Here is a 24,304-nt window from a genome sequence, read left to right as displayed (position 1 = left end):
TTACATAATTCTGTTCACGTGACGTACGAATCGCACATAGGGGATTAAGTGCATTTGTCCCCAAATTTATGAGCACGTGACATGTCACATGATTTTGGTAACTAAATTTACCATATGAAGATTAGCGTATTCATCCGGAGCAATCTACGAGGTCCTCCAAAACAAAGACAACACGGTCAACTCGTCATAAAATTGACCAGTTTTCCCACACAATTGGCAGTCAACCGTGTCCATTGTAGCCATAACGACAAATACAAGCCTAAGTGCCATTTCCAATGCCCTCATCCTAGCCCTAACGGCCCTAATCCTAAGCGAATGGTCCCGAACCTAACCCAAATGGCCCTAAGCCTAACCCTAATGGCCCTAACCTACCCCGAACGGCCCTAAACGGTCGCATCTACGACATAGAATCCGATACCGAAGCTATTCAAGCGAGAAATCCCAGATTTTGGGTTGATACTAAACCAATCGGTCAGACACCGTGGTCAATTCAACCGCTACGCGGAAATTACTTACCTCGAGATTGAGTAGGCATCTCGAAATGGGGAAAATCTACATGAAATATCAAGAAAGTGGACAAAATTCAGTGTGGTGAAAGTTGAGAGAGAACGCGTAGGAAGGAAGAAAGAGGGAAAGCAGGGAAACAAACAAAAATGGCGCGTTGATGGCTAATACACAACTTGATCACGTGTTCATAAATTTGGGGAAGACGACTACACCCGCAGAGGGGAAGTCGCGTGCCCAGCCAAACCAGAACGCCGGTGATAGATAATCAACGAGTCTTCAATACTCCGTACTAGGCTACCCAATCCGGACGCGATACCTGCGAGACAATACAAGCTACTTTCTGCGTACATTGAACCCCTACTCTTACTTTTGGCAGCTTTCGTTAATCAGGTATCAATTGAGCATCCCAATAGGAGCAGCTCAATTCATCGCTTTCGAAGTGCAGACATCACTGTCCCTTACACAAATTTCCAAAGACATTTCACTAACCCAGAGTGAATCCATCGAAATGATCTTTGATACACACAGTAGCTGAGTATTATCGGCAGAAAAAGATCTTCGGCTCAACGACTGAAAACCATGGAGGGGTTCCCTGTTTAGAATCTTCTATTAGGCGACCACCTACGGGGAATTCCATAAATGGGGGAGCATTGAGTTCAAGAATGGTCGAACCCACCATGAATTCTCCTAAATACTATGACATTGTCGGCTCTTTGCCTCTCGAACTCGTGGTTCAGGTCGCCGAATACCTACATGAGGCTGACATTGTCCGGAACCAGAGGGTGCGTACGCGGACGATCAGTGTTCATATATCAAGATTCAGAGATGACATTGATTTTGATTTCTAACGGCGTATAGGTCTCAAAACGATGGCGTGCGATCTTCTCATGTGATACGGTAACCAGAAGTGTCCTGCCACGAACGTTTGCGGCCCTGGGCATTGAGACCGCGGATGTGACGACCGCCAATGCCACAACTTATTTTCGATGGCTGCATAATTTACAGTCTGCTCGGCCAATCAAGAAGGTTTTTCTTCACTGGCCTGAAACATATAGGGAGAGGCCCATTAGTATCTTGTACGATTCGCGCCGCCTCTGCTACCTCATACCTGATCACAACCCTGAGAAAGTCAAAATATTGGATCTCGAGGCCGGAAAGTGGTCGACCTGGACTAATAAGTATGGGGGGCTTATTGACCAGTCTTTAATGTCTGATCGCTATTATTGGGTGATTTCGAAAAATAGGTACTGCGATGACTTTGTTTTCGTCAGCGTTATCTAACACAGCAAACACTGATCGACGTTGGCAGCCTCGTTTTAGCATTGGACTTGCAGGGTTCAGAAGTGTTTGGAGGGCATTCATTTCCATGGTCCACTCCTGGCCCTATGACAGTCGTAAACGAGACATTGGTCGTGCAACCCTGGTCTAAGGAAGGGCCCTGCCCGCTCTGGATTTGGGATCTCCCTTCAGATCGGGTCTGGACAATTGGGGCCTTTCAGATTTTCAGACTGTTTTTCTGGCACGCAGACGCCGACAATGACGTGCTAGTAACATTCGAGGTCAACGGGGATGAACATCCGCCATTGGTGCAGCAGACCAAATGGTCGTTGACCCGCGGGGAGGTGCTTAACCAGAAAACGCTCCGTCTCACGTCATTGGCGGCTCATCGTGTTTCCGAAAAGGATATCTACGTAAAGCATCAACACACCTACGGGAATAAGACTGAAGTCGAGCTACGACCGATGGATGGCTTTACCACAATTGTCTTCGCGTACGACTATGCTGTTGATCGACTAAGCGCTAGATGAGTCGACAGCGCCGACCTTCTCACAGGCAACGGTCGCATGAACAGTAAGAGCCAGTTTCTTGCTCCGCACATCTACTACATCTGGGTACCTTGGTACAGGGGGATCGCCGTCTGCAACGCCGCCACGGGTACGACCACTGTGCACCGGTACCAATTGGACATTCGGGAAGTTAGCGCCAAAAATCTGTTGGGTGCTCGCCCGCCTCCCTCTTCACGAATGCGCGAGTATACTGGGCGCCTCATGAGTGGGTGCTTCACTCCCTTTGGCGACCGCGAGGTGTTTGGCATGGCTAGCTACGACGGCATACAACTGTGGTTCTTCAATCCTGACTTCGTGCCCGACATTCCCGGCGCAGAGCCATTTCTTGCTGTGGAGGAGAGTGGATGACTCGCGAAATAGAGCCGATTTGGCTGCTTGTGTCAACGATGCTAAATGACATGTGTAAGGAGCTTTTGCGCTCGCGAACGGACGAGCACATCCATGGGTCGCTATTATATTTCAGCAGTATGAACTACCGTGGGCCAGAGGTTTCGCTTAGCCGAGAGGCCCTCTTATTATCCATCCCTCTCTGATATGGACCATCCCGTCAAGTCCGAATGGCCCCTACCTCTGCTCGAGCAAGGACTCAAAGTGATTATTGTTCATCCACAAACCACTGCGACAGTAGGAGGACCGACCATTGGCCTATACTCTGGTTCGTTTCAACGGCTAGTATCTCATCCAGAAAGTTCCGATATTGTTAGATGTTCCCGCTCTATTAGGAGAATTCATTTACCCTCGCCGTTTCGGTTGTTGCGGAATACAAAGCTTCCCACAGGATAAAATTAGGGTTAGGGTTTCGTAAACCTACCCAATGGACACGTGAGTCAAACTCACGTGAAAGAAAAAAAGCAAGCAGCGTGCCTGCAGCCGCAGCTGAGTTCCCTGGGTAAATTGACCAACCTTGGATTTGCGACCTTGCAAAATGGATGCAGACTCTCATCACACTCATTCAGCGGCCTTTCTGCCTAATTTGTCGTGATTCCGTAATCGAAATTGACGTTGGCTGGGTGATGGCGGCGCCATCAATCATGGGAGAATTGACCTAGTTGGCTCGATCGAATGGACAGCGCGTAGGATGTCGTTCCATTGGATGGACAACTGCGCGGTCTTCTCGGCTTTTGAAGAAGCTGCTCCGTCTCAACTATAATTAGGATGCAGGACGATAACAAGTCCAGATCTGCAGAGGCTGGCTTCAGTCCGAAATTTCCCATGAGATTTCGCAATACTATGCTACTACAGTACTATGCTACCGAGTTTAAGATTCAATCCTCCGGAGACATGAGGAGGGACAAAAAAAGCTGGCCAATTATTACTTAGGAATATTAATTTAATTAAGTACGCTGGCACTCTCCCGCTGTCTGGAAGCCAGGGGAACGACCAAGTATCCTGAGTTCATAAGGACATGAGTACTGGGGATGGTTGATGACAATCACATTATCGTCGGCAGAAGTACGGATCTTCTGTTTGACCAGTACTCAAATCGTCGAACGGACTATATGAAATCGTTTCGTCACTTTGAGGAATGGAGGGGTTTTGCGGGAATGCGCTCGTGGCGGGTCGAGAGCAGCATGCATACTACGATATCGTTGGCTCTTTGCCTCTTGAACTCGTCGTCAGCGTCGTGGAATACCTAGATGAGACCGACATTGTCCGCAGCCGGAGGGTGCGTACGAGGAAAGGCGACATCGACGGCCATTGAACCGCATTCCTAATAGCGGATAGGTCTCCAAACGATGGCGCACAATCTTCTCATGCGATACAATTACCAAGAGTGTCTTGCCTCGAACGCTGGCGGCACTGGGTATGGAAACGGCTGATGTGAGAATCACCAACGCCACAACCTATATTCAGTGGCTTCATAATCTGCGGACTGCTCGACCGGTCAAAAAAGTTTTTCTTCCCTGGCCAGAAGATGTGATTTCACTGGGAAAGCCGAGAAATATTGGGTGCAATTCGCGCCGTCTGTGCTACATCATCCCCGAGCGCGGCCGGGACAAAGTCGCAATGTTGGATCTCGAGACTGGAAGGAGGTCGACCTGGATCAATGACACCAGAAGACCTATCGAGGACATCAGACTGTCGGATCGTTATCTCTTTATGATTACGCAGGATAGGTAACACAGTGATTTGCTCATGTCAGGGCCGTCCAGCACAGAAAACGCTGATTATTGATGTTGACAGTATCATTTCAGCAGTGGATATCCACACGCCACAGAGGTGGGTTGGAAAACAATTCCCTTGGCCTACTTACCGTGTCCGGATTACTATTGAAAAAGATAAGTTGGTCATACTTCCGTTTTCCATAGATGAGGCCTTCCCGCTTTGGATGTGGGATTTGCGCTCAGATCGCGTCCAGACCATTGGCTCCTTCATATCCAAGGACTTGGATTTCTGGCACGTGGACGCCGACGAGAACGTGCTGATTACGTTCGAGGTCAACTGGGACGAACATCCGCTGCTGGTGCATCAGACAAGGTGGACGTTAACCCGCGGTGAGGTGCTCGACCGAAAAATATTTCGCCTCTCTCTTGGGGGTCGTCGTGTGTCCAGGAGGGATATTTTCCTCAAATCCCATCACAACTTCGGCCGCACGACAGAAGCCAGGGTCCGCCTTAAGGGCTGCCATACCACGATTTTCCTCATATACGACCATGCCATTCAGCGGCTAAGCCTTCGATGGTTCGATTCCACCGAGCCCATCACGGACCGAGCTGGCCAGCCTGGAGGTGGCCCCTGTCTTGCGCCGCTCCTTAAATACGGTTGGATGTCGGAGCACAAGGGCATTGCCGTCTGGAACGCCGCCACAGGGACTACAACCTTGCATGGTTATCAGCTGGACTTTCGAGAAGTCAGCGCCCACAAAAGGTTAGCTGCCCCCTTACCACCACCGTCCTCGGATGTTTGGGCGCGGCGATTTGCTGCATTTTTCATGGACTCTTGCTTAAGTCCCTTTGGCGACCATGAGGTATTTGGCATGGCTAGCGATGACGGCATTCAGCTATGGTTCTTCAATCCAAACTTCGTGCCCGATCTTCCCTTTGCGGAACCGTTTCTTGCCATGCAGGAGAGTGGGTAATCGTCCCAATGAAACCCCCCATTTGACCGTTTGAGCACTGAGAATATAGGCGCAGTACATATACCATATACAGACGATATCCATACTACAGAAAAAACCAGTAGTCAATTGTGCTCTGATACATTGCCACGAGAATAAAAGTGATTCCAAGAGCATGAATTGGAACTTTGGAGCAAGAAAGTCCGAAAGCACCTGAATGTATGTAAATAGCAACGTCTAAGGCCATGAATTGGATTTGCTTCATTAGTGATTACCGTGCGCCTGGTAATCATCCAATGGGCTTGTGGTTTAGTGGTATAATACCCCCTTAGCATGGGGGTGGTCCGGGGTTCGATTCCCCGCGAGTCCATAATCTTTTTCTACTTTTTTTTTTTGGCTGCCCTTTCCAACGCCTGTGTCAGGTACATTCTGACGAGTGGCCAGCTCTAGTTAAAATGTGCGTTGAAAGTAATAATAAGAGCTAGGCTATTCTGCCTCAAAGCGGCCAAGAGCGTAAGAGCCCAAGTCGCCAATGCTCGGACGGCTTCGGCGTGTCACGGCCATGAAGAGCAATACATAGTAGGCATGATCCTCAAAATATATATATATATTATACCTTGCCGGTCTCGACCTGGGGTTGCCAAAGGATTACCGACAAACTCGCTGTCCAGAACGCATACAAGCGTAGCGTGCTTGGTAAAAAAGAAATAGAGTCAATATAGCATAATGCACCTCTGAAAGGCGGACAAGAATGTGGTAATATCAGCTTGTTATCTCTCCAGCTCGTGTTCATATCGTGGAGTACTATTTGGACCTGGCCAACATCATAAGAAACCAGAGGGTGTGGCATTTCCTACATAATCTTTCTTAATGCTTCAAACTGAGATTCATTGTTTTGACAGAGCCCGTAGGTCTCGAAGCAATCGCGCAGAATTTTCTCGAGCTACACAGTCATTAGGAGCGTATTGCCCCCGAATGCATTGCAGTACTGGGCTTGAAAACAACCATGGATGTCACAGATGCCAACCGGATAACGTATATTCGATTGCCGCTTAACCTGGGGCTTTCTCGTCTAGTTAAGAAAATGTTTATTTCCTTGCCGCGACTATCCACACAACCCGATGACGCTATGTACAAAGACCATGTACGATTCGCGGCGATTGGGCTACGTCGTGGGTGCCTGCGATAAAGTTGTAGCATTGGATCTAGAGACCGGAAGAAAAATGCCGTCACCGGCACCATCACCGTACACCCGTACCATCTTGACATTGGAGAATTCAATCCCTACGAGTAATCAGTTTTCCCCCGCTTGCGTTCCCCCTGGCCCCAAACTAAACCCCCTCTCAAGAGCTTCGAGCTGCAATGGTTTGGTGACCGTGAGGTCTGTGGCGTGGCCGGAGAGGGTGGCGTGCAGCTCTGGTTCTTTGACCCTGATTTTGTACCTGACATCCCTGGTGTGGAGCCGTTACTTGCTTTGGAGGAGTGGATGACCCGAAAGAATCCCGGATCGTTTGGTCAGGCACCTTAAATGTTAGGTTAGCGCTAGACTTGAGATGAGGTACTCGTTTCCAGAAAACTGCAATATTTGGAACTCGAAACAGTTTTGTTAAGTATGGAGAATGCATTCGCTGCAGGCCATAAAACAGGCAATAGTATGATCTTCAGCTGTCTCCGACGGGAACTCGTCATTGTCGTGATTACAAGACACGTGGTCCCTGCCGGCGTAAGGACTCTTCAGTGTACGTTGCCACTCATTGAATGAACCTTAATAATCTGAAAAATATGCAAATAACGTGCGTGTGACTTGCGTCGTGATGTGAGGTTCAGGCTCTGGCCATGCTCTTGTTCGTATTGGCAATGTCGATTAATATGGCCACTATTCGGCAATAAATTCATTGGCCCGTTCGTTTCTGCAAGTAGGCGACATTTTAAACTCGAACTCGTACACATACAGGGCTCATGAACTGCATTCGACAGGCAAGGGCATCTTTCAAAGTTCGTGTTTCCTTCATTTATGGGGTATTTCCTTCGCGGCAATGCTGCGGATCATGGATGCAACCAGACAGATTTTCCCGCCGGGAATTCGAGAAAGTTTGTCCAGAAGATTTAAGGCTTCTCGAATCGTTGGAAGCTCGTATTAACCCTAAGGTTATTTCCTTTGGCCGATTCACCGCTCAGATTGGCAGCCCACTTGACTCGTACGGACGCATGCAGGCCAAATGGAACCGGATCAACAAAAGGGGGTTTGGAGCACCATTTGCGAGATTTTCTCGCAGAGTTTGTCATAAGGTCAATAAACATCACGCTCTTTCCATTCAACAGTGCGATGAAGAACGAGCCACCGTATTTCCACGAAATACTCCGTACGAGTACAAACGTAACCTCCTACGTGACTACTGAAAGAATTCACGAAACTTTTCGTCGCTTACCGCGAGCCGACCGCATGAAATGAAGAACTAGTTCCAAAACAGGTTAGGCACAAACCCATCAGTGGGCCCTTGATGGGCCCGACAGTGGGGATAATGACATCATTGTGGATCGCCAAGATAAGCTCTTGACCCTTTCTCCTTCCAAACCTGAAATTAACTAGGAGAGAAAAACACACAAAAAAACAAAATGAAGGACTGAACGGAACCAGACATTTCAACGACCCTGGTAATACATTACGTGATCATTACATACTGTACAGAGAAGGGACCTGGAATATACGAGACAATTGGCCAGATGATGCACTCATTCTTTCGTTCTGTTGGTGATGCCACTTATCAAGATCTTTCTGCGCGTGGCGGCACGATGACAGCGGTGGCGCGGAAATGGCGTTCTCGTGGCGATTGTCAGAGATGAACTGGGGCAGCGCTTGGCATTGACTGGATATGGACTGCTACAGCCGTTGCCAGCCGAGCTTGCGGATTTACCGTTTGATTTGTGGTGCTAAGCTCGATGCAACCATGAAGTAAATAACACGCTCCGCGGAGAGAATCAACGAGTAATGGAAAATTTATCATGGATAGCAGCCAGCTCGTCTGTCGCTAACATGCGGGGTAGCGCGCCAGCAGCCTCCCAACGCAACGACAGGCACAAAGCCGCTGAATTTGCCTTTTTGGGATCGCCGATATTTTGCACTAATAGGGCAAATGCATGGCAAATGGGCGAGTCCAATGAAGCGATAAGATAGCGATGAAATTCCACATCCAGATACAGTTTCCGGTCATATCGTCTTCCTCGCATTTCTGCAAGTATTGCCTGAGATTTCCCCCGACAAAAGCGGTTTCCTTCGGAGCAAAAGGGACTCGCTGGCCTGAGGCAGTCGTGACGGATGCGCCGTAAAATTTCCTGCCCAGACCGTCCAAGAAATTTCGCTAATCTCTTTCCGGAAATGATGTGGGCACTGTGGGGGACCCGAGGGACGGGTCGCCGAATCGAAGCGCCGCCGGGTCTGGTGGAGTACCCATGCATGGGCGAATCAGAATTGCCGAGGTGACTCCATCGTATCGTTCGGGGGACTCTGTGCACCTATCAACCGTCTGGCATTCAGACTCTTGTCAATTTCGCCTCGAGATCCGTCCTGCTCCGTCGTAGCCCTAAAGCGTAAAAGAAAAAAACGATCAGTTAAAAAAAAAAATATCCAACAGGATTGGAGGAGATTTTCTTCACGCGCGTTATAAGTACAGACCCTGGTTCGGTCGGCAATTATTTTCTTTTCCCTTCAACTCTAGATTGTTTTCTCTCTTTTCTCAGCTTTCTCCTATTCGGCTCGACTCGACAGTTCATGTCGGGTCATTCTATTCCATTGTGTTGCGACTCCTGGTCCAGCATTGTGTGAATAGAACGCCTTCTCTGTATCAGAGAGCAATCGCCCAGCCGAATATCATAGCTTGCAATCAGCAGCCCGTCTACTGCGCCTCCAGCAAACGATCCCGAAAATAGCGTATTGATCCCGGTGTCCCGATCCCGAATATACATACTCCCACAGCGCCTGCCTCAATTCCGGTCTCGCTTTCGGTAGCCCATTGCGACTTGTGCTGCCCGTGCGATTTGCCCAAGCGCCCAGTTTTCTTGTTGAGTTCCACGCGATTGTTACCATGCCGTTTGTGAATCCCTTTAAGCGGCACGACCGCGAGGAATTCCTCGGGGTCGTGATCCCACTGGCCCCTTCCTCCCCAGCCGAGAGACAACAATCGCCCAGTCGCGACGGAGAGAGCCCGGAAAAAGATGATAAGAAACTGGATCGTGTCGGCTCCGAGGAGAACGGCATCTCCTCCAATCCCGAGTACAGCCATCAGACCCTGGAAGCCATCCGTGCAGAAGTCGACAATGAGATTGCAACCTCCGGCCATGACACTGCTTATGATCGTATGTGTGATTGGATCTTTGCCCATGCGTCCCTTTCGTTTTGCCCTTTGCCCGTTTTGCCCAATGCGACAATATCAGTTGCGTTGCGTTGGATTTTTGCGAACGCGCCTGGAGTGCCCGCATTTCCTGGCGCGCCAGTAGACTATACCCTTTTGTGGAGAAATGGGTCTAATCATGTGCAACAGGAAAAGCCAAGGTGATCAACCTTGCCATTCAGGATATCGGCATGGGCCGATATCAGTGGCAGCTGTTTATTCTCTGCGGTTTTGGATGGTTTGCGGACAAGTAAGCGCCCGATTTCTCGAGCGCGAGATCGATGCATGTGCTGATGTGATGTGCAGCCTCTGGTTGCAGGGGGTTGCCGTAACGCTTCCCTCGCTGACCCAGGAATTTGGAGTGTCGTCCACCAACGTCCGGTTCACGACATGTGCCCTGTTTATTGGCCTGTGCGTTGGTGCGACTTTCTGGGGAATCGCATCGGATCTGGTAGGCCGTCGCCTGGCGTTCAACCTTAGTTTGTTGATTTGCGGTGTCTTTGGCATCTGTGTTGCTTCGAGCCCCAACTGGATTGGGTATGTTTTCCGCGCCGATTCTTCATCGCAAATCTAACGAGGGTCTTCAGAGTCTGCGGAATGTACGCCGCTACCGGTGTTGGTGTTGGTGGAAATCTTCCCGTCGATGGCGCGCTTTTCCTGGAGTTCCTGCCGTGGGCGTCGGGAAATCTGCTGACCCTGTTGAGTGTTTGGTGGCCGGTTGGGCAACTTGTTGGCAGGTGAGTACACCTTTTCAAGGCTACGACACATTGGTCTAACGAGATATAGTCTGCTGGCATGGGGGTTCGTTCCCAACTACAGCTGCGCCGAGGGCCTGGATGCCTGCTCAGCTGTCGCTGACGGCCAGCCATGCTGCCGACGGGAAGACAACATGGGCTGGCGCTACCTCAACATCTCTATGGGTGCCATCACCCTGGTCATGTTCGCCTGCCGCTTCTTCCTCTTCCACCTGTACGAGTCGCCCAAATTCCTTCTCTCTCGCGGGCGCCAAGCGGAGGCCGTGCGCACCGTCCACGCCATCGCCTACAAGAACAAGACCAAGACCTGGCTGACTGAGGAAATCCTCAACGAGATTGGCGGCTACCCGGAGGAAGTCGGTGACGCGACGCTCAGCAACGTTGAGATCGTCAAGCGCGCCCTGTCCAAGTTCGGCGCCAGCCGCATCGGCCCCTTGTTCTTGGGATGGCGACTTGCCGTCACCACCATCATCCTCTGGTTCTGCTGGGCGGCTATCGGCATGGGTTATCCGCTCTTCAACGCTTTCTTGCCACAGTACCTGGCCAACATCGGCTCGGACGCCGGCCCGACTCCAGTCTACATTACCTACCGCAACTACGCCATTACCTCGATCGTTGGTGTCCCCGGATCCATCCTGGGCTGCTACGCAGTCAACATGCGGTACTTGGGCCGCAAGGGGACGATGGCTCTCGCCACAATGATCTCGGGCGTCATCCTCTTCTGCTTCACCATCTCATCCAACCCCAACGCACAACTCACCTGCTCCTCCCTCGAGGCCTTTTTCCAAAACATCATGTACGGCGTCCTCTACGCCTACACTCCTGAAGTCTTCCCCGCCCCGAACCGTGGAACGGGTACGGGTATCTCGGCCTTCTTCAACCGACTCTGCGGTGTTATGGCTCCCATCGTGGCCATCTACGGTGGCGAGGCCAACCCCAATGCGCCGATTTATACTTCGGCGGCGTTGTTCCTGGCCTCGTTTGTGGCAATGCTTGGGTTGCCGATTGAGACGAGAGGGAAGCAGACTTTGTAAACAAGAAAAAAAAAAAAAAAACTACGTCCTTGATGGACGGGGTTCTTTTTGTTTTTTTCTTTTTCTTCTTTTGGGATGGACCGTGGTACAGTACATATTGTATGATTCTCTCGGTCTTTTAAGGTTGGACTTTTGCGCTTTTTGTCTTTCTTATGTGATACCACGATACATTATCGAACTGCAGGAATGACCAATATCAATGATAAAACTATCATATTTTTTTTCTACCATATGGATCTCAAGCACAAAATAGTCGAGCTAGTATCCCATTTCACTACATAGAGCAAAGAGCGAGCCTAACCCGCACGATTGAAGCATTAAGACACCCTCCCCAAAACCAGCCGAAACATCAAAGTCGGGCGATCGAGATAAGCAAACAAGTAATCAAGACAACCGTGTAACTAGTATCCACACCATCGTCCTATCAGAGAACCACAGGTGTATATCATTGAATGATGTATAAACATAACATGACATCGTCATAAAAAAAACAAGAACAAGCATCGGGTATTTGGTTAGAAAGGACTCAAAACAATGTCGCCATTCAAACCACCTGGCTCTGCTGCGGCTGCGCTTGCATCTGTGGTGGCCGCTGGGCCCGTCGCCCAAGGAGCGTTGCCTTCTCCAAATTTAATTCGAATGGTTGGCGGGCGGTGAGTGCGGCGCTTTGGCGGTACGCCGTGGCAACGGCCGCGCTGTGCTGGCCGTATCCGCCTTGTTGATGATGTTGGTTGCGATGCTGATGATGGGCGCGAGCAGGTTGAGTACCAAGGTTTGTACTGCGCAGTTTGGCTTCCATCGCAGCAACATCATTGGCGGCTTGCTGTTGCCGCGGGATCTTGGCCGGCGGGTGGTCGTCGCCTTCGTTGTTTTGGTTGTTGGCAGTGTCCTCGTCGTCCTCGTCTTCGTTCAGCGGGTTCAATGCGCCGAACCCAGCGGCGGCATTGGCACCCCGATACCCCTGCCGGAAGTTCTTCCTCCGCTTGCCCTCTTCTTCCTGCCGATGCACTGCGTAGCCCACGTCGAACACCTCGCGCAGGTTGACGGTGCCCGGTGAACGGAAGTCGAGCCGGCGTTCCGTGGGGGACGGCAACTGGTCTGCAAATGACGGCGGACCGGCCGAGTCCAGGTCCGCGATAAGAGGGGCTTGCTGCTCCGCTCGGCGCGGAGCCTGCGCAGGCTTTTCGCCCTTCTGCGTGATCCACGGGTGCTCCAAGAACTGGCGGATCGTGTACCGCTGCTCCGGGTCTACGGTCAGCAGGTGAGAGATCAGATCCTGCGCTGACTTCGAAATGTCATCCCACCACGGCGACAGGAACGTGTACTGGCCCCGCGCAACCTTCTCGGTGAGCACCTGTATGCTCTCGTCATAGAACGGAGGGAACCCGCACAACATTGTGTACAACACGCACCCGAGCGCCCACATGTCGACGCTCTTCGAGTATCGCTCATCCTTGACAATCTCTGGAGCGGTGTATCCAACCGTGCCGCATGGTGTCATCGTTTGGCTATCCCATATCACCTTGGACAGGCCAAAGTCTGCAATCTTGATCGTGCCAATTCCGCCCGCTCCAACGCCGGGAATGAACTCTCCTTCGTCCACCTTGTCCTCATCACCAGGCTGTCGAGGCTTGGGGTTCTTGCTCGGAACAAACTCGATCGGGTAGAAGAGAATGTTCTCTGGTTTGATATCCCTGCCCGAGTCAGCATACGGCCATTTTCCGAAGAGGGGCACATTGCTTACCGATGCACAACACCTGACGTCTCGTGTAGATATTCAATAGCTTTAGCTACTTGGACAATGATGTGACGGCTCAGGTCCTCGCTGAAGTATGTCAATCGGACAATTTGATGGAACAGCTCGCCGCCAGGGCAGAGCTCGAGGACAATGTAGTAGTATTGCCGCGACTCCGAAAAGTCATAGAGCTTGACAATATTCGGATGGTCGAGCTTGCGCATGATTTGAACCTCCTTGAGGATGTTTGCTCTCTAGAATAATGTCAATATTGTATTTTAGGGAAATCAACGAGGCTTACGTGTACGGACCTGATTGCTGTTCATTTCGTATTTGCGCACCACCTTAATCGCAACCTCACCATACTGGCCCTGTGTGTCTCTGGCCCGGTATACATTGCTAAAGGCGCCGTCGCCCATCTTTTCGAGGAGAATGTAACGTTCCAGCCCCGGGTACTTGGGCATCTTGGACTGGATTCGTCGCTCCTCGGCGACCAGCTGCTCAATGTCGGCGCGGGAGATCTTGGTGGGCACATCGTGAGTCTTATGGTGCATGTCATTGCCGCGCTTCTGCTCTATACTGTCCAGGGCATTACCATATTGACCCTGCGGTTGGCGCTGTTGCTGCGCATGGACAGGTGAGACATCGGTAGTCGGCTCGGCATGGGGGGTGACCAGTCGAGCCTGCTTGCCGTGACGGATGAAATTCTTAAGATTCTGTATTGTACTCATCATTAGGGATAGCGCGCCGGCAGCGCAGTAGGATCGTCGACTCGAGAGGGGTAATGGTCAACGAGCGGTCATGGAATTGCGGGAGGCTGGATGCGAGGTTCTGCTCAGATCAGACCAAAGCAGAAGGGTATCAAAGCATACGACAGGAATGGCACAAAAAAGGTCCAAAGGAGGGAACAGGACGACAAGGGGCCAGAGAGGAAAAAAATCTGGGGGCGAAGCAGCGCGCCGCGAGGGATCGTGGAGTGGTTTAGGTTGGTCGATGATGACATACCCGAGCCCGCCGCAAGCAAAAATAGCTGCGTTTCTTGGCACGTGATTATTAACATGACGTCACACCCCTATCACGTGACCCAAATGGACACCGGAGTCGCCGAATCATCTCCGGATCGCACCGTCACTGGGCGTCCCAAAGGAGGTCCAGATTATCAAGTAGCAGGGAAGGATGATTACAAGTACGGGCCATGCCGGGCTATCCGATCGTCCTGGACGGGTTCTAACCGGCGCCGGGTCGGCGATGACCAACCGTTGGCCATCGAGTTAATTCTATCTATGGTACGGAGAACCGTGTGGTGACCGTTCCTTGGCCAGACTGAGGGATGCCCTGATTTTGACCGCTCAAAAGGAACTCGGAGCTTGGATCTCATGTGAAGGTTGTGAACTAGGTTTGGAGATGAGTGTCTGTGCGTTTCATGCGTGTTTCGAAGGTCCACGCGCCCAAGATGGATCGTGGGACCCTGACTTTCGTTGCTTTGCGGGTTCGAAACTGCCATCTGTCCTCAAGCGTAGAGTTCCGATGTCAGATAGGATTCTCCATGGAGGACCTCGTACGTGCTCCCGGTCCTGGTATTCCACTTGACGTAGATGAGGCCAGCGCACTGTGCAGAGAGAGGCTCGCGACTGACAACTGAATGCCTATGGTATTTGCTTCACAGAGGCCTGAGAGCTCCAAGATCGCTCTATTTAGGACGCGCGTCATCAACTGGAGATTCAAGTGTTTATGTAGGACACGAAAGTCCCGTCTGACAGTATGTGAATGGCTTTAAAGTGTTGTTGTCTGAAACGAGGCTGGAAACGCTGGAATGTTGGCATTCAAGGATTCGCAGTTCATCTGCGCCGGCGGTGAATGACAGCCAATGCCGCGTGGACATTGCCACTGTTACTGCGATGGAGGTCCATTGATGATGATTCTGATGATTCAGTATTAATGGTTTGCAAGTGCCTTGCCAGAAGATGATAGAAAAAGGCCCAGGGCTGATTTTGGCCCGTTTACCTATCCTCTCAAGACGACGAAAAACCACCGAATCCTTCGCCAAGACGACGACTGAACTACGCAGAAGTAGAGGCTACGCAGCCACCATCAGCGTTGATCGTTGACCGTTGGTCTGGCTCATCTCGACAGATACTGTAATCGCTGACACTGGTCTTTCTACTATCTCTAATTCACAGACCGCCCGCACCGCACCCCGGTCCTTGCACGAGCGCCGCAGAATCAGCCGCCGGTGCGACAACTCCATCAGCCTGCACACTGCCACCACTGCATAGATACATCGAGTTTGAGTCTGCGCATCAGGAATATGCGTTGAGCTCTCATCCGTGCATCCCGCTTCAGTCGCTGAAGGAGAGGATCGATCGCGATGTCCGAGGATTCGAAACCCGGCCTCAGGGCACATAAGACACTCCCTCGTCGCAAAGAGAGACCAGACTCGCTCGAAGTAGTCATAGACGGATCATCTCCTAGTCAAGGCAGTCCCATGAACATTACGCAGGCTCTTCCAACGCCTCCGCTGCCTTTGACGCCGCCTCACCATACGAACCGTGGGAAGACTCCTGCAGATACCCCAGAGTCGGCAACGCCTTCGCCCACGTCGCTCGTCCACGATCACGGCAGACAGAGCGTGCCGCCCCCCAAATTTACTCCTCCAACTCCAGATGCGACGCCGCCGCGAGCAAAAGAGGGGTCGCCAAATGCCGGACCTTCCAAATCCCTCCAAGCGTCCTTGTCCTCTAAAGACCAATCTTTTACTACGGCAAAGGAGGCTTTTTCGGATGAGGACCAGGTAGACGGCCGCAACGCGCCGAAGCCAACGCAGCAGTCGAACTCGTCGCCGGGCCGGGAAACGATTAGGAATCCAAAGACACAGCGGGGAAGAACCGCGGGCGCGCCTGCGGCGTCTGGGGAGAGTCCACCAGCCACGCAATCCGACGCCAAATCTGTCCCATCTCGACCGGAGCAAAAGCATGGAGCGGCCAATGACGAAGGTCCGGCCATGATCGAGGCCATTATTATCGACCTCCGGCCGCAAAAAACCCGGACCCTGCGCCACACAGAGAAGAGAGAAACCCTACGGTCGGTGAGCGCCCCCGAGCCGCGGTCGGCGCGGAACTCGCTGGAGCAGTCCCCGCGCCACGTTGTCCACAAGCCGGCGCGGATCACGGATCGCGACCGGCGCAGCATTGCGTCGGATATGTCGGCAACTACGCTTGTCTCAAGCAACAACGTCCCTTCCGCCCCGACGGAAACGATTCCCGTGGTAGTTATCCCAGAGCGGCGGTCGTCGCTCAAGTCTCAGACGGGCAGCAACCGCCACTCGAGGGCTCGATCACTGAGCTCCAGCCGCCAACGGGCAACTATTTCTGGTGACGGTTCGTCAGAGAAGCAGTCAGCGACGCAAGCACAAGATGTATCTGATGCTGCTGAACTTCCTGCCGAACCTGCGCCTACAAACGGTAATGCATCCGGCGCCACGTCCCTTACGTCTGAAAGTCTACGTCTCCACGATGAAGCCATGAAACAGAATCAGCCGAATATGGCCGCACCGTCAGCTACAATTACCTCGCCGGGTGGTGTCGTAACAGCACCAGAATCACCCACTTCGCTCCGGCGGCCGCCGGGGGAGCCTGACCGGTTACGCACGCCGTCGATGCAGTTCACGCAGTCATCTTTACTGTCGTCGTCACCAGGGCCGGTCGAGATCAACGAAGCAACTGCTGTCACGCTGTTTGCGCATAACAATCGGTCGGTGTTGTTGATTGACCCGCATATGCAGCCGGAATCGCGGGCGGTTCAGGCGCTACGCGGACAGCCGCTGGACCCGCCGCCAGAGAAACTCCAGCATCAGCCTGTTACTCCTGAGCAGTCTACAACAGCGATCAACAACTACGACGTTGAGTCGCCGTTGCGCAACCCTCGCACACCACCGCCGGTGCCAGTGTCAGCGCCGCCACCCCCGCCACCCTCATTCAACGTGATCCCGCCGACACCGATGGAGGAGAAGGAGACGCCGCAGTTAGGCGCGCCGGACGCGCCGAGTCGGCTGAGCCGCGGCTTGGGGTCAGTCCGGCGAGCACTAAGTGCACGGCGGCGCGCGGACTCAGATGCAAGCACAAGCCGCCCTGCGCTGCCCACGCGGTCGCTCTCAACTCGCTCGGCCCAGGAGCGACGTGCGGCGAAGCAGGGTGACAGCAGGCTGCATCCGTTCTGGCGGCCACGGTATTTCTGGGAGGGCATTGACACGGAAGCTGACTTGGAATACCACAACAACAATAACAATCCTCCTCCCACCTATCCTCCTCCGCCACCGCCCAACAATTATCCAACTTCCGACGAAGAAAATTACATCAACAACTCCCTCGGCCTTCCAACCAAACGGCAAGTCCTGCGCGGCCCGCTGGCGCTTGCCCGACGACTATCGCAGCGCCCTCGCACGCGGCGCCGACGAGCAGGACTAGCAATCCCCGTCGGGAACGGCGCCGGCTTTCACGCACGGCGGAAACGGCTCGTTGCACGACTGGCTGCCCCGCTGCGTGCCGTGGCGATGATGAGCCAGATGCCACAGCAGCACTTCCGGGAGGCACGGCGGCGTCGAGAAGACGCGCGACGCGAGGCGCGGCGTGAGAGGCTCAAGCAGCAGATTGGGGAGATGCGGCTGCTAGAGCCAGGGGAGTTGTACGAGTATACGATGCAGACGAGAGAACGTCATGAGTCATGATGTTACGACCATACATGCGTATAGAGGTTATATCTGATGACGAAACAATTGAGTTCTGTCCATGGTCGGCTTATTTGATCATAAAGCATCTGATTTCTGTTCATGGTCGGCCAATGTATGTAATGTAGTTAGTACCTATTCGCATATTGTGCTAATAATAATCATCATCGATGCTGGACACGATCGGATTTTCTCCTCCCAGGAAGAATACGAGCAGTTCCTCGAACACTCCCGATCCGTCCTTTAATTGCCATACTCCCGTACTCCCCTTGCCCTTGCCTTCCCACCTGTCCCTGCCCGTCCGCCGATGCTGAACAACCACCCTCACCACCTCCCCTGCTCCGTTCACGCTCACGCTCCCGCTCTCGTCGCTCCCGCAACCTCTCTAAAACATCAATCTCCAAAAATGGCTGCGGTGCAAGCGACCCATCAAACTCTGTCGTCTTATCATCATGACTCTCTCCCCCCGGATCACTCTTATCCCCCTCCGACGTAGACGGCAAAGAAGAAAATGCCGGACGGCGGAATTGCATCCCTGCAGGACGGGAGCTGGGGTTGAGTTCTGTTACTATTAACGTTGTTGCTTCAGAGGAAGAGGAGGAGGGATGAGTTTCGTCTGTTCTGGGTGGGAGGATGGCTGAGGATGAGCGGACTCGCAGAAGGGCCCGTTTATGCGGGATTAGGAGGTTTTGTTTTCGAGTTCTGTTATTTGTTTCTGTTCGTGTTGCCATTTGTGTCGAGCATTCTCTATGTGCGTTGGAATAAATGAGACTTTGGTTCAGGAACGACGGATGACGTTGATTGTCAGCGGAAGCTCTTCCATGGAATCATGTCTGGGGCGCACGTGACGCATTGGTGGTGTGCGTTTTGCAGGTAGCGAATGTGTCTACTCCCGTATGCTCGAGCTTTCATACTCTGGCGTGCACTTTGTGTTGTGACAAACTTCGTACTTTGTAGTTTACTCCCACAACCCCTGCATGATGCTTGTAACTACCGAGTAATTCGCATTCGTGCAGTAGACAGTTATTCGAAGTATTGTTAGGTCTATGAGCATTCTTTTCATGGCTTTGGAGAAACAGAGACTGTCAATTCGTTTCATTCACATGCGCGCTCGGCCGCGCCACTAGTCATTACTGTTCAAGGAGGTGAGATCCATTGTTGGTTAAGGACAACACAAGCAGAGAAGCATGAATGTCGTATATACTTGGGACGGACAGGGTATATGAAAGCAAAACAAATAGCCAACGACTCCAACGCCACGCTTCGAGTCATGTCATGCCATGAAGTCAGCAGTAGAGTACCTAAGCCGGCAGGCTATGCGATGTCTCCAACCCCTGCACAGGCGGATACGCATAGGGAAACTCGACTGACCCATCGAGCAGCCAGTTCAACGGATCAAACACCTCGTACTGCGCCTCGGCGATGGAGAACCCGCTACCAGACGGCAGGCTGCTGATGGCGTTGGCCGACGCAGATGATGCCGATGAGGATATGGCCAGACCCTGCGGGAGGCTTGGTGGTGGCGCAAGGCTGGGATCACGATCGCCGCTATCCCCGGTGCCGTTATCGTCTCGTGTAGACTGTGCGGCGGAGGGCACGCAAGATTCGCTGTTGGAAGCTGGGTCTGTTGGGTTCTTGAGCGAGGCTGTTCCCATGTTTAGTCGCACTGAACGACTAGGTGGCAGAGTGAGGCTCTGCTTACCGTCGATGTTGCGCCCCTTGGCCAAGGCGTCTTCCCGCCATCGCCAGACAGAGTCGTACACCAGCGACATGCTCAGCCGGCACCGCACTTTGAGCGGCAACGAGTCGTCCAGCTCGTCGCTCGACGAAGGCACCGGAGGACGCCGCGGCGGCCCTCCGCCGGATTTCCACATCTGCGCGAGTACCTCCGCCAGCCGCTCTGGCAGATCGTTGCTGCAGACAGAAATTGCCCGGATCGCCCAGATGGTTCGGTTGAACAATGACTTGCTATAGTCAAGGTCGATATGTGCTGCAAAAAAGCTCTTGCACAGCTTCATCAACGCGAATCCACCCGCGAGCATCATTTGGAATATGTAGTACGGCGTGTACGTCAAAACGGGACCAACGTTAGTCTCCAAATTCAGAGCCGCCTCGAGGAACGTGACCGTCGCGGCGTGTAATGATAGAAGTCGTTCCCGGTAGCCCTTAGATGAAGGATCGTCAAAGAATGCGCTCAGGTGGAGATGGAGATTGGATGCATAGAGAAAGAGATTTGTGATTGCTGCACCAAGATTAGTAGGCGCCGATGACATTTCGGAGAGATATCATACCGTCATCCTGTCGCAGCTGACCCTCAAGATCGTCAAATTCTCGCGACAAGAACGAAACAAACGCCGCCCGCTCAAGGTCGCCAGACAGTCCTACCGGATCCCGCCGGTTGCTGTACAGTGCCTTGGTAACTTTGTCGCTGAATTGCTCAATTTGCAATCGCGCCCGGACGTCCGGCGGTAGCTGAAAGTTTGCATCCACGGTCTCGCTCGCGCCCAGCGTCCAATCGTACAAGGTTGACGCGGGTTGTCCGTACCCAGTTGCCACCCTTCGTGGATTAGCCTTAACAAATTTCACTTGTGTCGACAAGCAGTACTAACCTTTGCGCAACGGTATTGCAGATGGCCCATGTTCGGACCTTGTCCCTCAGCTCCGACTCCATCAGTTCCACCCGGAACTTGCTAAAGTCCCGGGTGTGCGACGGACGATGGAGGCCCAATTGTATGGCTACCTGCATCATAATCCCGCACAGCATAAACGTTGGGTCCGTTGATGTACTGCTCGTCGGGAACGGCCATGTGCAGAGGAGACACAGAGCTTTGACTACATGGTAGCTTTGGGGAATGTCGGAAAGCGTGCTCCAGACCAACCGGGTCACCGGGCCGGCCAGAGAGTTCAAGAGATGCACGTCGGCATGATAGCGCCGGGCACCAACGCTGACGATCATCCAGAACAGCAACGGAGATGTCGAGTAATATTCGTCCGGCGTGACATCACGATCCAGGAAGGGAAGGAAAGGATGGTAGAATGTGAAGAACCTGATACGTCGATTAGCTGAACATCGTCGTCCAACGGTCGAAATTCACCCACAGATTGAATAAGTCCGATATGCGATCCGCTGCCAGCACCACATCCTCAATGCGCTTGAACTTATTGCCATTCTTCATATACCCGGACCCGTCGAATCCCGCCCGCAAATCCAACAGCGACGTCACTGCCTCGTGCGACGGTCCAAGATGATCGGCAGACAGCGGCGCTGCCGAGGTCCGGCCGCCATCGCCGCCGCTGCCGCCGGCTGGCTCTGAGTTGGAAACCCGCTTGACCGACTCGAGCTGCAGCTTGAGCGACTCATTGGCGGCTGTCACGTTGGCAATCTGTACCCGCAGTTCCGCCAGTTCGCGTTCCATCTCAGCGTTGCGGCTACGCTTGCCGATCCGTTTGAAATTCGACTCGATCTTGCATTCCAGCTTCAGCCGACGGCATCGTGAGCAGGACGTAAACGGCTCTTGGATCACGTCGCATCGTAACTTCAATTGATTAGCATAATTCCTTTCTTTCCCTTGCGCATAAGTTTTGTGCTCACCTTTTGCTGCCGACATTCATTGCAGGCTCGTTTAACCGGCGGTCTTCTCTTCTCGCCATGAGAGTCGCCATCCTCAAACTCCTCTGCATGACTGCCCGTGCCTGGTGAGCCGTCTAGACCGGCGTCCCCCGCGGAGCGCTTCCTCTTCGTCAAGGCCGCCGCAGCGCCAGTGGCCAGAGGAGAGTATCCGGCACCCGACCCTACCGACCCTGCCGTTACCGGACTGGCCGCAGGCGTCGGACTTGCCTGTTGAGGTCCCCGCGGGCCCTGAGGGCCCTGAGGCCCCTGCGGCTCCTGATTCCCCGGCCCGGAGGCGGCCGCGGCCCCTCCGATGCCGCTCGTCAACTGGTGTGCCGCCACGCTGGACGAATCCGCTGTGAGAATTTGCTCTGATAGGAAGTTGGATACGATGCTACGAGGATCAACCGTCCGATGCCGCTGATTCGAATTGATCGTCGCTCAATTCGATCCAGCCCGTCTCCAGTCAGACACTGCCAATTGTGTCTGGGGGTTCCGGCCGTTTCTACCGTGGCCCCTCTTCGATATCAACTTGTGGGGAGAATGAACGAGTTAAACGTTTCCGATCTCGGCGGGTCATGTGATATCACGTGAACATATTTGATGACTAAGTTCGTCCTGCCAGTTGACACTTGACAGGACCATGGCACCAACCCCCCCCCCAACATGCACTGCCAGTCTCCCCCTGCTCCTTTGAAGCCATTCTGCACATCCAGGGTTGAATCCCTGAGATTCCTTGGTAGTTTGCGTAGAGTCTATGGACAAGGCTGAGAATCGTTCCAGACCTAAATTCAACTACAGATAGTATCTAGCACTCTTCCACCTACTAATGCTTGTTCATGGAACGATATAATTAAATAGCCATAGTCGTTGATGTAGACATCATGATATTCGAAGCAGAGCGCTTTAAATGCATTCCAGAAACAGTCATCAAGCCATCAATACTATCACCAGCCGGGGTAACTCATCTTCCAACGCTTTGGCATTTAAACCCTGCCGAAGTGGCTGATAACAATACGAGCCGCTGGATAAATCTCCTCAAGAGGGCTCCTGCAGTCAAGATTTTGGCCCCGATCAAAGTCATGAGATCCCTTGACAATCTGATTGGTTTGATAAAGGCGTAGCTAGGGCTTAGCAAGCGGATCCCCCAACCGACGGAACTGATGACCATGGAAGTGATGAACATCGAGAGTTGGGCGTGGAATAGTAATAGGCACAGCCGCCGCCCAGTTGTAGAGGAGGGTGGATGAAATGGATGATATGCAAGAATACGATGAACAGGGTTGAATATCGCGACATATATAGGTAGTACCAGACGCTATACCAAATGTACAGCACGGAAGTAAACCAAGACGATACTCCACGGCCCCATCGAAGATTCAGGTCCAAACTCCGTCATGAGCAGCCAAACCCAAACACCGCACTCAGACCAGGCAGACCAAAAGTCAACTGATCGTAAAAGCACGATTCCCCCTCTCCGATTTCCAGACCCCGGCAACCCAGCCCAAACAACCGTCAGCCGGGACCAATGCGTCGCGCACCTCAAGTTCCTCGCTGCGCTGGCGGATCTCCGAGACACGATCGCCAACACTGACGAACTGTTTTTCATCTTTGACTCAGATGCAGATGAGGTAATCTCCAAGGAGGACAATGAAAGGACACGGCAAAAAGCGCTGGCCATCCTGCGCGAGCGTCGCTGGATGGTCTACGTCGCGCGCGCGGTCGACAGGTACACCACCTGGTGGGAGCGTTGCGTTGCGAAGACTCATCAGGATATCACGACATGGGACATGCAGCAGCCGAGTTATGCGTCTATCACGCAATGGGCGACCTCGTTGCCATTTGGACCCGAGGATTTGCCTCCATTGGGTGAGTTCCAACACTGTTCTGGTTTTAGGGTTAGGGGCTAACTTGGAATAGATGTGCTCATGGTCTGGCACGCACACATGCTTAACCCCAGAGCTTTTCTCGAGGACTGCATCCGCGGTGCGAGAATGGGTCATTGGGCCACGGAGTTCCCCTGGGCGTTGATCAATGTTGCCATTGATAATGAGAATTTCGATTATAATCCGCCGGACGCTGCACGGCGTGCGTTTGAGGAGCGCACTCAGCGCCCCTGGGATAATCTGCAGGATTCGTCCAATAAAACGCTTCCATGTCTACGCTGCGGCAGTTCCATGCCCGTCTTGTGGAACGTCGGCAAGCTGCGACGGCGCAGCAGCGAAAAGGAGTCGGGGAACAAGGTGGAAGAAATTGACGGGGTCGAGTTTGAAATTGTCAACGACACCGGCTATGCGGAGAAGAACTTCCGAGAACAGTGCGAAAACTGCGGGTTCCTGCATACCCACCAGAAGCTGCGGGTTGCCCGATTCCATTCAGATGCGCAGCAGCTCGTCGAGCGCTGGCTGCCCATGCCGGGCACACTGTACGATGAGCACGGCGTGCCGTCACCCCAGGGGGATCACACGTTTCCGAACCACCTTGTCATGACGGGGAGCGAGATGATTCTGCGCGACACAGACCTGCGGCTGGTCCGGGTGAAGCCCTGGATCGGGACTGTGCATACCATGATGGGGGTCCGCGACCTTCTCCAGTCGACTCTAGAATCCATGGCGGAAAACGAGCGGAAGCCACTCCCACGCGAGCG

At 52.9% G+C, this 24,304-nt stretch overlaps 9 protein-coding genes and 1 non-coding gene across 10 annotated transcripts; 7 read left to right on the top strand and 3 right to left on the bottom strand.

The window, feature by feature from the left end:
* Positions 1-1,169: 1,169 nt before the first annotated feature.
* Positions 1,170-2,315, top strand: VTN49DRAFT_4788 (uncharacterized protein; the record flags this gene model as incomplete). Its single annotated transcript, XM_069412772.1, has 3 exons — positions 1,170-1,289; positions 1,366-1,751; positions 1,817-2,315. The coding sequence occupies 3 exons, from the start codon at positions 1,170-1,172 to the stop codon at positions 2,313-2,315; spliced, it is 1,005 nt and encodes a 334-aa protein (XP_069266707.1).
* Positions 2,316-3,879: 1,564 nt separating this feature from the next.
* Positions 3,880-5,433, top strand: VTN49DRAFT_4787 (uncharacterized protein; the record flags this gene model as incomplete). Its single annotated transcript, XM_069412771.1, has 3 exons — positions 3,880-4,020; positions 4,080-4,471; positions 4,539-5,433. 3 exons carry the CDS (start codon positions 3,880-3,882, stop codon positions 5,431-5,433), a joined length of 1,428 nt encoding a protein of 475 aa, XP_069266706.1.
* Positions 5,434-5,710: 277 nt separating this feature from the next.
* Positions 5,711-5,782, top strand: VTN49DRAFT_t76. The gene has a single exon. It is a non-coding gene; the product is annotated as a tRNA-Ala (tRNA).
* A 636-nt stretch (positions 5,783-6,418) lies between these two features.
* Positions 6,419-6,940, top strand: VTN49DRAFT_4786 (uncharacterized protein; the record flags this gene model as incomplete). The annotated part of the gene is made up of 2 exons (XM_069412770.1): positions 6,419-6,487; positions 6,761-6,940. The coding sequence occupies 2 exons, from the start codon at positions 6,419-6,421 to the stop codon at positions 6,938-6,940; spliced, it is 249 nt and encodes an 82-aa protein (XP_069266705.1).
* Positions 6,941-9,494: 2,554 nt separating this feature from the next.
* VTN49DRAFT_4785 (uncharacterized protein) lies at positions 9,495-11,589 on the top strand (the record flags this gene model as incomplete). Its single annotated transcript, XM_069412769.1, has 5 exons — positions 9,495-9,765; positions 9,951-10,050; positions 10,107-10,337; positions 10,388-10,537; positions 10,587-11,589. The coding sequence occupies 5 exons, from the start codon at positions 9,495-9,497 to the stop codon at positions 11,587-11,589; spliced, it is 1,755 nt and encodes a 584-aa protein (XP_069266704.1).
* A 544-nt stretch (positions 11,590-12,133) lies between these two features.
* Positions 12,134-14,058, bottom strand: VTN49DRAFT_4784 (uncharacterized protein; the record flags this gene model as incomplete). Its single annotated transcript, XM_069412768.1, has 3 exons — positions 12,134-13,283; positions 13,334-13,578; positions 13,636-14,058. The coding sequence occupies 3 exons, from the start codon at positions 14,056-14,058 to the stop codon at positions 12,134-12,136; spliced, it is 1,818 nt and encodes a 605-aa protein (XP_069266703.1).
* Positions 14,059-15,692: 1,634 nt separating this feature from the next.
* On the top strand, positions 15,693-18,047 carry VTN49DRAFT_4783 (uncharacterized protein; the record flags this gene model as incomplete). Its single annotated transcript, XM_069412767.1, has 1 exon — positions 15,693-18,047. The coding sequence occupies one exon, from the start codon at positions 15,693-15,695 to the stop codon at positions 18,045-18,047; it is 2,355 nt and encodes a 784-aa protein (XP_069266702.1).
* Positions 18,048-18,211: 164 nt separating this feature from the next.
* VTN49DRAFT_4782 (uncharacterized protein) lies at positions 18,212-18,778 on the bottom strand (the record flags this gene model as incomplete). The annotated part of the gene is made up of 1 exon (XM_069412766.1): positions 18,212-18,778. One exon carries the CDS (start codon positions 18,776-18,778, stop codon positions 18,212-18,214), a length of 567 nt encoding a protein of 188 aa, XP_069266701.1.
* A 570-nt stretch (positions 18,779-19,348) lies between these two features.
* On the bottom strand, positions 19,349-22,498 carry VTN49DRAFT_4781 (uncharacterized protein; the record flags this gene model as incomplete). The annotated part of the gene is made up of 7 exons (XM_069412765.1): positions 19,349-19,692; positions 19,750-20,289; positions 20,339-20,604; positions 20,657-21,094; positions 21,147-21,583; positions 21,640-22,051; positions 22,485-22,498. 7 exons carry the CDS (start codon positions 22,496-22,498, stop codon positions 19,349-19,351), a joined length of 2,451 nt encoding a protein of 816 aa, XP_069266700.1.
* Positions 22,499-23,054: 556 nt separating this feature from the next.
* Positions 23,055-24,261, top strand: VTN49DRAFT_4780 (uncharacterized protein; the record flags this gene model as incomplete). The annotated part of the gene is made up of 3 exons (XM_069412764.1): positions 23,055-23,526; positions 23,578-24,082; positions 24,252-24,261. The coding sequence occupies 3 exons, from the start codon at positions 23,055-23,057 to the stop codon at positions 24,259-24,261; spliced, it is 987 nt and encodes a 328-aa protein (XP_069266699.1).
* Positions 24,262-24,304: the final 43 nt, after the last annotated feature.

The sequence above is a fragment of the Thermomyces lanuginosus genome (assembly GCF_041956635.1).
Source record: "Thermomyces lanuginosus strain ATCC 200065 unplaced genomic scaffold VTN49scaffold_32, whole genome shotgun sequence".
Classification (NCBI taxonomy): domain Eukaryota; kingdom Fungi; phylum Ascomycota; class Eurotiomycetes; order Eurotiales; family Trichocomaceae; genus Thermomyces; species Thermomyces lanuginosus.
Note: the sequence above shows the minus strand (reverse complement) of the source record. Positions and strands in the feature narration are given on the sequence as shown.